Below are 17,202 nucleotides of genomic sequence, written 5' to 3'. Positions count from 1 at the left end.
CCTCCATATTAGAAAAAACCACTTCCTCACAACTCTGTTCTGATATCTAAGTTAGTTGCCCTTATATAAAACGCGCCAAAGACGCCCCAGACAAAAATTTTCACGTGTTCCAATTTCCTTCCAACAAACTTCCCCCCCCCCCCCCCCGCTATTTTTTATCGATTTCGCGTCAAAGGCGCCCCAGCAATAATAAATATTTCCATTTCTCACGTGCCCTCTCTACCATGACCTTTCCTCCATCATTTCCCACGTCAATCTACTCATTTTTCCTTCTTCCGTCAAAAAATTGTGAAAAATATTCATTTTGACCTTAATATATCGTCTCCATTCTCCATCCATCTACTGTTAGTCTCTACTTCTGAAAATCAGCTCAAGTGAGTTTATCTAAAAATTCCAATTTTTGCTTGTGAGCTGGCTGTCGCACCTTCGGCGCCTTTTCCTAAAAGGCTGCAGTGTTCTCTTTTTCTTTGTGTGACCTTCTTTTCCTCATTGTGAATGAGGGTAATCACATATTCCTCTCAGTTGAGCTATACACACGCGACGCGACACGCAAACGCGTTCGGCAAGAGTGGAAGGGGGAGACGTATCTGTGGGCAGCAGAGACGCATCCTTTTACCACATTCTAAATTTTGTGAATAGAAAAGAGTTATCCTTTTTTCTTTGTTTTCAGATTCAGACTCGTCTCAAATGGCTAAAACCATAAAAATAAGAATGATGGACAATACGATAGAATTAGATTTGCCGTGCAATATACTAACACAAAGCACAATTAAAAGTCAATTCCTTCTGGATCGTGATGCAATTGTATCAATGAGCTACGAGTCTAACGGAAGTAAGTATGGGTGCTTGTAAGTTAAATATTTGAATCATTTGATTTTAATTTCAATTAATTCAGAATGAATGAATCTGGTACAGCATTTATTCTACCAGATGGCTGGCCAGATATCGATTTTTTTGTGGAATCCAACAAGACACCTTCTCGACCTTGTTCTTCATGGAGTTTCGAAGGTTTGTATAATTTACGATTGAATTATTTTTTTAATTACCCATCATTAATTTCTATGTTTAACATCATATAATAATATGTCTTTCCTTCGACTTCCTTCTTCCTTTTCAAAAATTTTACTTCCTTCTTCCTTGTTCCTTCTTCCGTTGAAAAGTTTACTAAAATTTTGTAATTTTCGACGGAATTTCGACGGAATTTCGACGGAATTTTCGACGGAATTTCGACGGAATTTTCGACGGAATTTCGACGGAATTTTGGTGGTTTTCGACGGAATTTCGACGGAATTTCGACGGAATTTTGGTGGTTTTTGACGGAATTTCGACGGAATTTCGACGGAATTTTGGTGGTTTTTGACGGAATTTTGGTGGTTCCTTCCTTCTTCCTTCTTCCCTTTTCAAAAATTTTACTTCCGCACAGCTCTGATTCCAAGATTTATTTTAAACATTAACAATTTATCAATTCTAGCCGCTCCTGCTCCTCCAAAGAAACGCAAAATCGAGCCGGAATATCAAGAAATGCCTGTTGATGGTGACTTGGCTGCTACCATTGGAAGATACGCTTTATACTACAATCTAGACAAAGACAATTATAAGAGAAGTGCGATCCCATTGACTCCAAGACTTGCTGCAACTTTTCGACACGGCGAGAATAAATCATTTGAAATAGGTTTGTTAGTAATGGGTTTTTTTTTCATTTAATTGTCTATTTCTAGGTGACCAACTTGTTATCCGTTCTTGGTCGGACAAAACACTTGAAGTAACAACACGAGTTGCAAAAATTATTGAAGAACTTGACACGATTATTCTGGAATCGCTTGGATCAGATCTTTGTGATAAAGATTTAATCTCGAATTCAGTCCTACCTCGAAAGGGAATGCAGTACCTGATGGTAAATTTCTATCAATTGAAGTATTTTACTGAATTATTCCAAAAAAAGCACTTATTTAGCAGAGTTGTACGGAATGCGATTTTTCAGTTTCCGGAATCCGGAATCGGAATGCGATTTTTGAGTTTCCGGAATACGGAATCCGGAATCGGAATGCGATTTTAGATTTTTCGGAATCCGGAATCCGGAACCAGAATGAAAATTTTCATTTTCCGGAATACGGAATCGGGAATCGGAATGCGATTTTTCAGTTTCCGGAATCCGGAATCCGGAATAGGAATGACAAACAACTCGGGATTCCGGAATTTCGGAATCCGGAACTCGGAATCCGGAATCCGGAATCGGAATGACGAAAAAACCCGGAATTCCGGAATTTCGGAATCCGAAATCAAATTTTCATTTTCCGGAATCCGGAATCCGGAATCGGAATGCGATTTTTCAGTTTCCGGAATACGGAATCCGGAACCGGAATGAGATTTTAGACTTTCCGGAATACGGAATCCGGGATCGGAATGCGATTTTTCAGTTTCCGGAATCCGGAATCCGGAACCGAAATGAGATTTTAGATTTTCCGGAATACGGAATCCGGAATCGGAATGCGATTTTTCAGTTTCCGGAATCCGGAACCGGAACGAGATTTTAGATTTTCCGGAATCCGGAATCCGGAACCGGAATGACGAAAAAACCCGGAATTCCGGAATCCGGATTCCAAAAAATGCACTTATTTAGATGGGTTATTCCATTATTCATCAAAAGACAAGTCATCAATCGCTGTCAACAGGAATCATCGTGAGCGATGTGACTCGAAGATTACGGTATACAGGATCGAGCGGCTCAGGCTACAGTGGTGGGAGCTGCTGGAACGAACGCGGCCAACTGATAGGCATGCAGATAGAAGATCAAAACGGACGATCTACATCATCTGGGGACCGTTGTTGTCTTGTGGCAATGATATCCATTCTTTCTCACATTCAGGTAATATTAACTGATAATAATTACCATGTAACAATTTTTGGACTTTAGGATTTATTGCCAACGGGCCGACACGGGCCGGCTCGTAACTCGCGTCAAAATGAATATTATGAGTTGAAAAATATACCAAAATGTAGATCTCGACGAGTTCTATGTCTGTAGCCTACTACGGGCCGGATGTCTACTCGTTAATTTGCCGCTGGCCGGGCTAGAATGGCTTTTTTGGCCATTTTCGCGCTTTTTGGCACCTTTTCCCGGCCCGCGGCACATTAACGAATAGCCATCCAGTCCGTAGACGGCCACGGATATAGAACTCGCTGAGATCTACATTTTGGTAGATTTTTTAGCTCATAATATTGAGTTTGAAGCGAGTTACGAGCCGGCCCGTGTCGGCCCGTTTCGGCCCGTTGACAAGTATGGACTTTAGGATTTATTGCCACCGGTCGAATCTGATGGAGAAAGCGAATGGAATGAATAAATTTTCTTCTTTTACTGTTAAATATTTGTCGATTACATGAAATTATGTGTGAAATTTAACAAAAGCAAAAAAAAAATCCGATAATGCATCTCTCATAAAGATTCCGTTGAATAAATATTTAAATTTTACATGAATAGAAACAGAATGTTCTCTTCTATCATATTTTTATCCAATATTATAGAAATCGCATTTTCTGCTCCCGATAGCCATGTTGCTATATATCATACTTGCAACGGGCCGGGCCGGGCCGGGCCGGGCCGGGCCGATTTGAGAATTTTCACCGGCCCGGCCCGGCCCGGCCCGGCCCGGCCCGGCCCGGCCTGGCCCGGCCCGGCCCGGCCCGGTCGGCCCGGGTCACAGTACAAAAATGTGAAAATTTGAATTTTTTGAAATTTTTTTGATTTTTTCGCAAAAAAGTCGAATTTTCGACTATGTTTTTACATATCGATAAAACTCAAGTGTACATAGGATTTTTGACTATTTTTGATGAAAATTTCAAAAAATTTCGAAAAATATTGTGAAAAAATTGTGCTCATTTTTTGACTCCGGGCCGACCGGGCCGGGCCGGGCCGACAACTTTCTCTACCGGCCCGGGCCGGGCCGGGCCGACGGGCCGAGCCGGGCCGGGCCGATATTTTGCAAGTCTGCTATATATTGTTCTCAAAATCCCTTTCCCCTTATTACACGTGTCTCTAATGTTCTTCACATTCACTCCCTACCCAAAATGTCATTCATCTGCAATATATGTATCTCCCATTTGCTCAGAACCCATCTTTCACCATTTTTGTCTTTCTAATTGTCATATATTAAAATATTCCAGTAATAAATTCATAATGTAATGTTTTTCCAGTCTGGCGTGTTGTTGACGCGTTTCTTTTTTCAACTAAATAGATGGATCCAAGGAAGAAGTGGATTACCAGTTTCTATTGACTCTGGCGCGTCGTTGGCGCGTTGTACAATATTAGGTGGGAATTGCAATTTCAGGCACATAAATCCTACGTACTTATATTATGATCCCTGGGTGTGGCTGGCGTGACGTTGACGCGTTTTTTTCCAATGGGATTCCAGTGAAGAAAACTTTGACATAGCATAACTATTTTTCTAAAAATGAAAATTCCATGGTTTTTAGCTTAAAAGATGCGGAATTTTATGGAGAATTTATTGAATTAATTCAGAAATTTGAAAATTTTTGTCCAGAAAAGTTAGAGGGTCAAGTTTGCCTCAGCTCCTGAGGAAGCTTACCACCGAACATACCAGAATAACTTTTATTTCAATTTTGCCACAAAATTATACCGAGTATTAAAGAGAGTTGAAGGAGAAAAAATTATGACGATATTTAAAAAAATTATAGAAAAATACAATGATACATTGGGGGGAACCGAGACAAGGGGACACAAAAAGTGAAAAAAAACAGTCAAAAAGCGAGGGAAATGGAACGAAAAAGCGGTTTTAAGGCAGAAAGGAAAGGCACAGCCATGATGAATTTAGGTCAAAAAAATATCAAAAATTTCGAAAAAAAAAATGCAAAAAAAATTTTTTTTCCGATTTTTTTTCAGTCAGAGATGTGAATGTGTGTGTAAAGCAAAACTTAAAAATAAGAGATATCAGAACATGGTTATTAAATATAGATTGGGAAATAGAGAGAAAATGGTTAAATTTTAAAAATTTTGAAATTTTGGGGGTGCAAACGCGCTCTAAGGAACATTTTTTGAAATTTTGAGTAAAAACACCTTATTTAAAAGTTTTAATCAAAAATTTGAATGTCTTGTCAAGAATTCCATAGAGCACGTTTGCTACAAATAAAAATAATTATTAAAAAATTTTCAAAAAAAATTTTTTTTTTCGAAATTTTTTTTCGAGAAAAATCAAATAATCTGTTTCAACATTAACTCCAATTTTTCAGAAGAGCTCAAACTTGTAATATTATTATTGTTTAAATTAAACATTGGCGGATTCTGAATCGGAAGAATCGGATGGATTTCTTCGGGCATTTGGGAGGAGGAGGCGGCTGTGTTGGTGGTGTTCTCTTTGCGGAGGGCGGGGTCTGGAAAAAAGGAATTTGGGGGTTTCGGACGGGTTTTTGGGTACTTTTAATAAATTTTTTGAGATTTTTAGGCTATTTTTGACCTTGGTAAGGCTCTGTGGTCGGTTCAGATGGATTCAGATCGGCTCAGATCGGTTAAAATCGGCTAAAATAGGATCTGAATTTGAGATCCCGTCACGGTTTACGGTTTTGATCAGCGTTTTTAAATTTATACTTATTTTGTAGATCGAATCTAGTAGATCATTTTTGTAGTTTACAACTTTTTGATAGCTCCGCCTACTTTTGAGATATGCGCCTTTAAAGATAATCTTCTGAGAAGAGAATGTCACACACACTGCCGAGTTTTAAAGCGCATATCTCAAAAGTGGAAAGAGCTAAGAAAAAGTTGTCAACTACAAAAATGATCTACTAGATTTGATCTACAAAATGAATATTACTTTTGTAATTTTTAAGCAAAAATAAGAGCCGTGGCGGGTTCTCAAAGTGAGTCTAATTGAAAATGGCTGTTCTAACCCATTTAGCCCATTGTTGGCCCAAATTTAACCAATTTTAATCAATTTTTGCGCAAAATTTCACAGAATTAAAATGTATTTTTTTAGTCTATAAAAAATCTTTTGTAAAATCACAGTTTTGAACAGTTTGAACCACTTTAAGAACACAAAACCAAAGAGTGTTCAAAGTAAAAAACTGAAAGAAGTTGATTTTAGCCGATCTCAACCAATCTTAGCCAATTTAAGCCAATTTTAAGAGATTTTTGACAATTTCAGACAATTTCAACCGATTTTTTGCAATTTTAGGCAATCTTAGACAATTTTAGCTCGTAAACTTCAGCCCCAAAACAAAACTTACCAAAAACGGTCGGTCCTGCCACTGTTCCAGTCGTTGACGAGGGCATCACAAACTCTCCACACATCTCTCTACTCATCGATTCAGATATTCCAAGAATCCGGATCACCTGAGCCATTTTCGAGGCGCTCGTCTCGAAATCCACTCCTCGACACAGATTCTGAGCGAGGATTCCGAATTCTCGGGAGATTTTAGTGAGGACGAAAGTGGACATCTTGGAATGCATCGTTTGGGTCCAGAATTGCGTGGGGTCTAGAAATAAGATAATGATTATTGTAGATCAAAACTTGTAGATCATTTTTGTAGTTGACATTTTTTTGATAGCTCCGCCCACTTTTGAGATGTGCGCCTTCTCTCCAAAGAACTATCTTTAAAGGCGCATATCTCAAAAGTGGGCGGAGCTATCTGAAAATTGCCAACTAGAAAAATAGAGAGCAAGTTTTGATCTACAAGATAAACTAAATGAAAAACAGAAAAAATCAAAAAATTTACCCCAAGTGGGATCAAACCCTGGTGGAACCCATTGGTGCACCTTGACCAACACCTTCTCGGCCAAATTTGATTTTTGCTAAGAATATGATATCCGGCATAGAAAATTAGGTTTCAAGTGTTTTTCATTGTCAGAAATAGAATTTTTCCAGCTTTTTTGATGTAAAAACCACATTTTGGCGATAAAAATGATTAATTTAGGCAGTTTCCAACTTTAAAGGCGGATATCTCAAAAGTGGGCGGAGCTATCAAAAAGTTGTCAACTACAAAAATGATCTACAAAACATGATCTACAAATCTTTAACACTTACCATTATCTATCAAATTCCTAATCGCCGTCTGCTTCTCCGCCAGCTTCCTCTCCGCCTCCTCCTTTCTCTTCTGATTCTCAGCGTTACAATGGGCGGCGAACGCCGCCAAAATCGTCGGATTTTTCATGAGTTCTCCTTGTAACAACTGAGTCATCACTGCCGTCTGTTGCTCTTTCGTGTGGGGTGCCGAAGAGTGTCTTCTGGGCTCTTTGGGCTCTTTGGCAGGTCGATGGGTGGGGCGAGGCAACGTCCCTCCGTTTTTTGTGATATAGTTACGGGAGTGACATTTAAAGGAGCATGTAGTGTGGTGGTTGTAGAAATCGAGTTGCTTGAATTCCATCAGGGTTCTGAAAATGATACCAAAATGGTATTGAATGCATCATTTTGCTGAAAGTGGGCGTGGCTTACCGTAACATCTTCCCATTGTGCTTGATGGCTCCTTTCCAGTCCTTTTGCTTACTTTTTTCAGCTTTAATAGTGAATTCGACAGGGGTTAGGAAGTGCGGGAAGTCTGAAACACAAGAATTTGTTAAAATCGGTCAAAAATGACCAAAAATAGCCAAAAATGGGACAAATGGATTAAAACAGTGTGAAAAGTCTGGCTCCCTTTGAGACGGCTCTTATTTTTGCTCAAAGAACTCAAAAATTCAAAAATTAATGTTTATTTTATAGATAAAAACGTGTGAATCATTTTTGTAGTTGACAACTTTTTGATAGCTCCACCTACTTTTGAGCTATGCGCCTTTAAAGATTGGCTGGGGTGTCGGCGGCGCGCGCTCTCTCTTTCTTTTTAAAGGTGCATATCCCAAAAGTGGGCGGAGCTTTCAAAAAGTTGTCAATTACAAAAATGATCTACACGTTTTGATCTACAAAGTGAATATAAAATTTTTTTAATTGAGCAAAAACTGAGCTCAAAATAAGCTCTCAAAGTTAGCATAGAATTTTACTGCGTGATTGACCGTTTTCACCAGTTTTTAGTGCAAAATTTAGCATTTTTGCCATTTTAATTTTTTTTCATTTGAAAAATTTTTCATTTTAAAAATTTTAAAAACCTTACCGGGAATCTCGATACAAGCCTCCCGGATGCCAGGGCAGATGAAGAGCTCCGTGTGAAGGACACCAATGAGGTTGCCGCATTTTACCTGGAATAATAAATTTTAAGATGATTTTGAGCAAAAAATTGGAAAAAATTGGTTTAAAATAACCAAAAATTGAGAATTTTCGCTAGAAATCAATCGAGTATAGGCCAAAAAATCATGGTAGGAGCTGAAAATGCCTGGAAATACATAAAAATAACCGTTTCAGGTTAAAAAAATCAAATTTTTTGCTCAAAAACTGTTATTTTTTATTCAAAATAAGCGGAAAACAACCAAAATTTGAGTTTTTGCTGAAAATCGAGTTGGAACTGAAAATTGGTTGGATATCATAGTTGTTAGATTAAATACCTAAATATAAACTAAAAATGTATAAAATGATAGTTTTAGGTTAAAAATCAAGATTTTTCAGTTTAAAAACCCCATTTTCACCTTAAAAAGCACATTTTTCACCCAAAATCCGTAAAAATACGTTTTTTTTTTCAAAATTTTCAGTCAATTTCCAGTATAACTCACCTCAACCAACTTCGGCATAATAACCTGAGCAATGGGTTCGACCACCAATTCCCCGGTGACGTCTACATTTGCATCTGGAGCAGAATTTGAGGAAGAAGATGTCGTCGGAGATGGAATGGACTCAGAACCCGATTGGATGAGCTCATCCTCCTCGTTTTTCACTTCTAGAAGGGGATTCTCGTTCTCGAAATCAGTTTTCGATAGTTTAATGGGCGGAGTCGAGTAGGACGGTTCTGGGGAGACAAGACCGATGGAATGGACGCGTTTCATCTGGAAAATTGGATTTTATAGTAGTGCGAAAATGAGAAAAGTTAGCCAGAATGAAAAAAATTAAAAAAATAGGGAAAAATCATTCAAGATCGGTTGAGATCGGTTGAGATCGGCTAAGATTGGCTACTGACTTTGAGATCCCGTCGCGGCTTTCTATTTTTATTTATTTTACTGAATTTACATTTATTTTGTAGATCAAATCTAGCTCTCCATTTTTGTAGTTGACAACTTTCTGATTGCTCCGCCCACTTTTGAGATATGCGCCTTTAAAGTCAGAAAACCGAGCGCGACTTCTCTCCACTACAGTAGGCTGTCTTTAAAGCGGCAAATCTCAAAAGTGGGCCGAGCTATCAAAAAGTTGTCAACTACAAAAATAAAGAGCTAGATTTGATCTACAAGGCAATTATAATTTTAAATTTATCGGATTAATAACAAAAAAGTTACAGGGTGCCAAAGTGGGGCAGTTTTTTGAAATATATTTTTTCTGATTTTTGCCGAATTTGATGGAGTACAAGTAGATTTGTTATAATGTTTGACGTTATAACTTGAAAAAAATCAAAAATCAAAAAAAAACCACAAAAAACAGCTAAAAATAGCCGGAAAACTTTGAAAAATCGATTTGTACCTTTTACAGTTTTTACAGATTTTTTTTTACAAAATCTTATAGAAAACGCAATTATTTTTATGTTTTTCAAAGATAAAACCATTGAAATTTACTGTTTTCGAATCAAAAATAACTTGAAATCTAGACATCGCCAATATTAGCCGATCTCAAGCTATAAAACGAACTAAGAATTAAAAATTAAAAATAGGTTAACTATTTTAAAATCAACCAATTCCTAAAACAATTCATGCAATTCAACTATTTAAAATTGTCACGTAAACCCTAAAACCATGACTCATCGCTTCCAAACCCCAAACCAACTGTCAGGGAGGATAAAAACCCCATAAATTAGGTAAGAATTTGACCCAGAACCCAAAATCGATTTCTAAATTCTTAAAAGTAAACTCAAAAAGCGTTTATATATAACAAAAACAACGTGGACGGGGTGGGGACACGGAACAAAAGTAAACATATATTTATTTTAGAGAGGGTAGAGAGGGCAGACGTGTGTGTAAACTGGGGGTATCGAATGAATCAGTGACCAAACGTCACGTAAGAGTTTAGATGGAGAGGTCTTGAGGGGAAATAAGAAATAAGGGGGGGTACTGTAGTTACAGTAATACAAGCTGATATGCAATCAAAGGCGCTTTAAAAAATGGCTAAAAATAGCTATAAATGAAACGGTAAGGAGCTTATTAAGGAGAGATGGCATACTGTAGTTACAGCATAAATTTTTACTTAGAAACCGGATTTTGAAGGTGTCAAAGAGGATTGTAGTTACTGTAGCTACAAAGATCTGAAGAGCAGAGTTGCATGGAAGTGAAAATTTCTTATCCGGAAGTCGGAAGTCGGAAGTGAATTTCCTTATCCGGAAGTCGGAAGTCGGAAGCGATTTTCCTTATCCGGAAGTCGGAACTCGGAAGTCGGAAGTGAAAAAACGCCCGGAAGTCGGAAGTTGGAAGTCGGAAGCGATTTTCCTTATCCGGAAGTCGGAACTCGGAAGACGGAAGTGAAAAAACGCCCGGAAGTCGGAAGTTGGAAGTCGGAAGTCGGAAGTCGGAATTAGATTTTTTCTCAAATTTTCAAAAACTCCAAGAGAAAAAGTTCATAAAATTCGAGAAAATCAGTGAAAAATTAGTTTTTGGCTGAAGAAAAGCCTATTTTCTGTCCTTTTAGACCATTTTTCCATGCATTTCTGCAAAATTCACTTTTCGAAAATTCCACAGTTATGGAATGACGAAAGTCTGAAGTGAAATTCCTTATCCGGAAGTCGGAAGTCGGAATGAAAAAATGCCCGGAAGTCGGAAGTCGGAATTCCGTGCAACTCTGCTGTAGAGATCTGATGCCAAAGTGATTTGAGTAAGAAAGATATTTAAAAACCTTCAAAACGCGCTAGAAATGGCTGAAAACACTCAAAATCAGCTGAAGATGACTGAAATTTGCTTAAAAACCAATGTTCATACTGAAACTTGATAATGGAAAAGTAGTCAGAGTAAGAATAAAATTTAATCAAAAATTGTATTGAAATTATATTGAAATGGTAATGAATGCTAATGAACTAAGTGAAGAAATGCCTAAAAAAGTAATTTTTACTCAAAAGTAATGATTATTGGTTAGATTCGTTCAATTTCAGAAACCAATAATCAAATAGTGTTAAAAAATTAAAACCCAGTTAAAAACGTGTAAAAACATCAGCAAATGAGAAAAACCTTATTGCACGTGCAGTTAGAAATCAGCACCTTCAATTTTCACGTGTTTACCTCACTGAATTATCTACAAACAAGGTAAACTGACAATATATTAATATGGTGACATAAACTAAAGGTCGGAACTGATAAGGAGAACACTTGAAAACGGTAACGGCTATACAAAACTGAGAACAGTAGAAAATGGCTGGAATTAAAAATAGGCTATTATAGATTGGTCAGAGCAGCACTAATAAAGAAACATGAGAAATTTGGCTGAAAAAAAAACGTTAGAAGTCGGTTCAAAACAATAATAAGCATGCTTAGAACAATTACAAAAAGTTTCAAACATCCTAAACCCATTTTCATCAGCAAAATATTTAAAAACTGACTCCAGGGGACCATATTTGTCGAAAACTCAAACTTTAAAAGAAGAAATAACAAAAAAACCGCCAAAAGGACACTATGTTCAAAAGACTTCTGTTCAAAAGGTGTCTACACAAGTTTCCTCCCGTGGGGAAGGTGGTAAAGGACACATATAGAAACAAAAGAAGGAGATGGAGAAAGAGAGAACGTGTACTTTAAGATACCGTAAAAACTCTATTTGAAGTGCCCCTCTATTTGAATTGCCCCTCTAATAGTGGTGCCCTCCGACGGACGCTTTGAACAATAGAGTTGCACCCTCTAATTGAGGTGCCCCTCTAATACAGTTGCCCTCCAGCGATTTAAACGTTTCTTTAATATCATCATTAAATGACTCCGAACTGTTCTCTCACATTGCTATTTCAGAGTTTTTGTTGTCAAAAACGTAGTTTTCTATGAGAATTCAGGATTTTCTCCGTTTTTTACGTAAAAGTTCGATGAATTCGGCATAAAAATTAATGAAATCAAACGAATTCAAAAGATAGTTGGGTATCGAGGTCGGGCGAATTCGTTGACGAAAAATAGAGGTGCACCCTCTATTTGAATTGCCCCTCTAATAGAGTTGCACTCCGACGGACCCTTTGAACAATAGAGTTGCATGCACCTCAAATAGAGTTTTTACGGTAAGATCATCAAGAAAGTGGTGAGATCTCGTTAGTAGGTGAAAACGAGGTATAAACCGTTCACACAGAGAAAAGATTGGTTGAGATCGACTGAAAACGGCAAGCAACTGGAAATATATGGATTTTAATGATATCAAACAGTGTTTCAGGAATAATTGTTGGTTTAATAGGTAGAAAATCAAAAATCAGCTCTAAAACGCCGAGGAAGCGACAAAGACTGTCATTAGATTTGAAAGTTGACAAAGACTCACCGAAAATGGGTGGTACCCAAAAATAAAATGTTATAGGTACTATTTTAATGAGCCGAACGTTCAAATCAAATTAAAAACACAACGGTAGAACCGGTAAAAAACACTAAAAAGGTTCGAAAACTAATAATGACGGTCATAATACTCCTGAAATTGAGAAAATACAAAATTACACGGTTTAGGTCTACTGTAAAGTTAAATTGCATGGTTTCCATCCAAATCAATCGTCCTAACCAACCAAAAATAGCAAAATGTTATAGCTCAGAAAAAACTCACTATAATAGGTCAAGAAATAGGTTATTGACTGAAAATGGCTTTAAAAAAATGGAAGTATTTGAATTTCAATAAGAGCAAAGCAATCGAAGTGTGTTTCAGATATAAAATTGTTAGTTTAAAACCGAAAAAAATGATGAAATAGCTTGAAAAAAAACGTAAGGAACCGACAAATCCGGTCATAAGATTTCTGAAATCGAGAAAAACCAGAAAATTACACTTAATACATTTTTTCCTTATTCACACGCAAGTCTCTGTTTAAAGTAAGTCTTATAACATTTTCATCCTTTTTTTCATTTTTTTTTACATTCTTACTGCCAAAAACAGGAAAAAAAAAAGCAAAATTTCACTTCGAATCGGTTCAAACAGTCAGAAAGTGTCCAGATACGGAACAAATGAAAGAGATAGTAACGAGAAGTGCCTCAGAACGCTTTTTTTGCCTAAAAAACTGTGTAAAAAGAGAAAAAGTCTTCTAACCCGCCAAAAAGAAAGAATCACACCCGCCAAACGACACTCCGCCCGTAAGGTCACCCCTCCCCGGGTGGTATAGGGGACCTCCTCACATTCCACACCGAACAAAAGATACGGAGGACGCGTGGTGTGTCCTCCACGTCCTCCAACACAATATGTGCGTCGACCGTCGAAAACGATAGAGACAGAGATACCGAGAGGGCGACCTCCCCCGAATGAAACGAACGTGTTGTGTTTCGCGTGACGTGTGTTCTTCTCAATTCACTTCAGATGTCTGCGTCTTTCCTCTGTCACCTATCCGTCTCGTTTTTTATTGGGGGTCGCCAGCAGCCAGCGGCCAGAGGAGAGGATAGCACCGCGCCAGGAAACACAGAGATATGTAAGTGTATACACGCGGCTGCACAGAGACACGCACACGTTTCGCATTTGAAAAAAAGGAAGAAGAAGGAACGGAATGAAAATGAGAATAAGAATAGAATAGGGTGAGTGACAAAGATAGGGGTAGAGGTCATTGGGGAAGGGAGGTCTCCAATAATATCATCGTATTTGTATTCCAGAAGGTTTCAGAGAATTTGGTTAGCTGGGTTGTCGGCCACGCACGTTTTTTGCTATCTACATATCTTTAAAGTGGAAAGTTATCAAAAAGTTGAAAATTACAAAAATGGAGAGCTAATTTAAATTTACAAAAAGCATATGTATAAATTTCAAAAAAATTAGACAAAAATAGAAGCCGTGACTGGACCTCACTTAGTCTTATCATTCCTACGGTATTTTAAAGGAGCATATCCTGAAAATGGGCGGAGCTTATTGGGATTTCAGAGTTAAGTGGAATGCGGTTTAAGAGAAGGTGGAGTGCGATCTTTGGCGGGCCTTAAATTAAAGAATAGAAGGTCAGGACAGCGTAAAATGTAGAAAAAAGGTACGAATCATGGTTTTGGAAGTAAAAAATCTGAAAACTTTACAAAAATCGAGCACATTTGGCTTGTATTGCTTGAAATTGCGTCAAATTGATTATTCCAAAGAATTTAGTAGTTTTTATTGTGAAAAAAATTTGATTCTCAGCGATTTTTTGGCTTTTAGCACGTTAACAGTTTACTATCCGGCCTGAACTGAGTCAGGCTCTGTAGAACTCGCCGAGATCTAAATCTTGGTATATTTTTCGGCTCATAATACTTTCCTTTATCTAAAAATAACATAATTCAAAGCTTACCCGGTCGAAATCGGTTAAAATTATATTCCTTGCGGGCTCATAATGTAATGGAAAACTAGTTTTAAACCAAAATCCCAAATTTTTAACCATTTTTGAAGCAGCACAGCTTCAAAAAGCTTTAAATTCTTTCGGAAACTATTAAAATCGTGTTAAATCGGGTATTATTAATTCTGCACAAGGGAGAAACGTCAAAAACTTCTATTTTTGAATGAAAACCTTTACCACTCACCGTCTTCATTTTTGTAGTTGACGATTTTCAAATACAAGTTCTACACATTTTTTATTTATTTTCAACCAATTATTGAGACTGAAAAACTGGGATTTCTAATGAGTATTGTGAGAATTGGTGTTATTCCTGCTGCCATATGGTTTCTTTCTTTTTTCCTCTTAATAATAATATTGGGTGACTAATCCTTTTGTGGGAACCTACACCATGTGTTATTTGCCTTAATGGATTAGCCTCTAGACCTTCACGTTTTTAAACAGAATTTGCAGACAAATTTGGTCTAAAATTGACCAGAGACCCGATTGCAGAGCCTCTAATTAAGCGGCGGGTGAAATGTAATACATCAAAAAGTAGATTTTAGATAAATAGAAAGGTAAATCAAGATAAAATTGAATAACATTCTATCACAATCGGGAATCTAAAATCTAGCACATAATAATGATAGATCACGTTTGGAAGAGGTCACCACGTAGGGAAAGAGATAAAGATCAGAGGGTACTACCACTTTCACTGCTACAGTAAAAAACAAGTTGTCGGGGTGTAAGTTGTAAAATTTAGGTGTTTTCCTCATTTTACAAAACAAAGGTTACAGTTTATGTAATAACAAAGAACTGTTGTATCTGAAAACCTTGAAAAGCTATTAGAACTACTAAAACCTGTGAAATTCTACGTAAATTATTTTGCTAGTTGACAACTTTTTGATAGCTCCGCCCACTTTTGAAATATGCGCCTTTAAAGACAGAAAGGAGCTAGAGAAAAAAAAACGGAAAATCTAGTATTTTTAAAAGCGCATATCTCAAAAGTGGGTGGAGCAATCAAAAAATGTCCACTACAAAAATATAGGGCTAGATTTAATCTATCAAATAAATATTATTTCAAAACGTTATATTGAATAAAGAGGCTATGACAGACCTCTCAAAGTTTGTTTTCATCAAAATCCCTAAAAAAAACTAATTTCCTGTCAGGTACCTCAACAAGCTTCGTGAATCCATATCTTCTCATCAAAACAATAAGTTTTTTAGCATAAAAACGTGACAAACCCGATTTTTCATTAATTTCCGGTGAGAATACCAATATCTAGATTGAAAAACATATTTTGAACCACTAAAATACTGGAAAAAAGCAATTTAAACCGATTTCAGATGTTTCGTTTCCATTGTCAGTAAGAAAAGTAGTGCAAAAATGGACTGAACTGGTGAAAACGTAATAAGGAGAACATTATGTATATAATAATACGTACATACACGACATATGATGACAACAACAACCACTCTCACCTCACCGACCAGACCGCACGTGTAATTTACGTGATTGATGTGGAGTAATAGTGGTTGGAGGGGATAGAGGGAAGGGGATAGATTTTTGAAATAAAAGAGTCTGTTGGTGAGTAGTAAGTAGGGAGATGAAAGGGAGAGGTAATCGGAAATTGGGTAAGGTTTAAAAAATATGATTCGACTGACAATGTTGGGGAAAAGAAGGAATCCTCTTCGAGATATCAGGCTGGTGCATAAGTTTCTTTCTTTTTTTGGACAATTTTCGTCATGAAATTTCTTGAAGGCTAATTGCTCACGTAAAGAGAAATATAGTTGGTTGGTACCTATAACTCATTGCGATTATACCTATGACTTGACGTCCGCCATCTGCTTCATCTCAGCCGTAGACAAGTCAAAATACTCAAGGAACCCTTTTTTGATACCATTCTTCGTCTCAATTTTTTTCCTAGAAAATGTTGACGAGAAAGGATGATTTATTTAAAATTAAAACATGCAAGGAACGTTATGTTCAAAAAAATAATAAAAACATTTGAATTGAGCAATCATAGTTTAGTGCCGGTCCCTGAAGAAAGGTGAGGATCAGCAAGTTGCGCATGTGCGAGTATTTTCGATTTTTCTTTAACGCTAATTAAGGAAATTAGTGGAAATGTTTAGTATTGAGTAGAGTAGACATTGATGTATCTAAATCTACTTTGTTTGAAAAGTTTAAGCACTCTCCCTCATTTCACAGGAAGCGCGAAGTCAATCTCATCAAAATCATGTGATTTTTAAGTTTGACGAAGCCTACAGCTCGTACTTCTAAATCAATTCACTAGATCTTTTGCACAATTTTAGAGTAATGTCTCTACTGTTGATTACAAGTAACAAAATAATTCAGACTTGTTTGGGAGCATTGAGAAGAGACCTAGACTCCACCCAGGATTACTTCTCAAAGTTTCTCAAAAGCGCAAAAACCATAGAAAATACATCACCCAAGTTTCATCATTTAATTGAATGGCTTTTTCATAAATTTTTTATGGCATAAGTTGCTCATGTTACCATCTAACTTTTACAAATAGTTTTGTAAAAATGTTCTCTCAAATATTTATGTAATCTGTTTGAACCCAGGTGAACCAAGATTTCTCGTTGCTTTCAATCGTCTGATCGTAGCTTTTTTGTTTTTGACATTCCGACCAAAAACTGAAATGTGATAACAAGATAAAGTTTTGTTCTAAAAACTGCATTTAATTTTTCATAAACATCTAAGCATTTTAA

At 37.0% G+C, this 17,202-nt stretch overlaps 2 protein-coding genes across 2 annotated transcripts; one reads left to right on the top strand and one right to left on the bottom strand.

Moving 5' to 3' along the window:
- Positions 1–687: 687 nt before the first annotated feature.
- On the top strand, positions 688–2,771 carry GCK72_007928 (uncharacterized protein; the record flags this gene model as incomplete). The annotated part of the gene is made up of 5 exons (XM_053726541.1): positions 688–848; positions 896–1,008; positions 1,472–1,672; positions 1,719–1,894; positions 2,715–2,771. 5 exons carry the CDS (start codon positions 688–690, stop codon positions 2,769–2,771), a joined length of 708 nt encoding a protein of 235 aa, XP_053590735.1.
- A 2,435-nt stretch (positions 2,772–5,206) lies between these two features.
- GCK72_007927 (uncharacterized protein) lies at positions 5,207–8,911 on the bottom strand (the record flags this gene model as incomplete). The annotated part of the gene is made up of 6 exons (XM_053726540.1): positions 5,207–5,385; positions 6,235–6,483; positions 7,032–7,378; positions 7,440–7,542; positions 8,089–8,173; positions 8,642–8,911. 6 exons carry the CDS (start codon positions 8,909–8,911, stop codon positions 5,207–5,209), a joined length of 1,233 nt encoding a protein of 410 aa, XP_053590734.1.
- Between the last annotated feature and the right edge of the window lie 8,291 nt (positions 8,912–17,202).

This window comes from Caenorhabditis remanei, chromosome II (genome assembly GCF_010183535.1).
Source record: "Caenorhabditis remanei strain PX506 chromosome II, whole genome shotgun sequence".
Taxonomy (NCBI): Eukaryota; Metazoa; Nematoda; class Chromadorea; order Rhabditida; family Rhabditidae; genus Caenorhabditis; species Caenorhabditis remanei.
The sequence above is the reverse complement of the archived record's forward strand: the minus strand, read 5'-3'. Positions and strand labels throughout refer to the sequence as shown.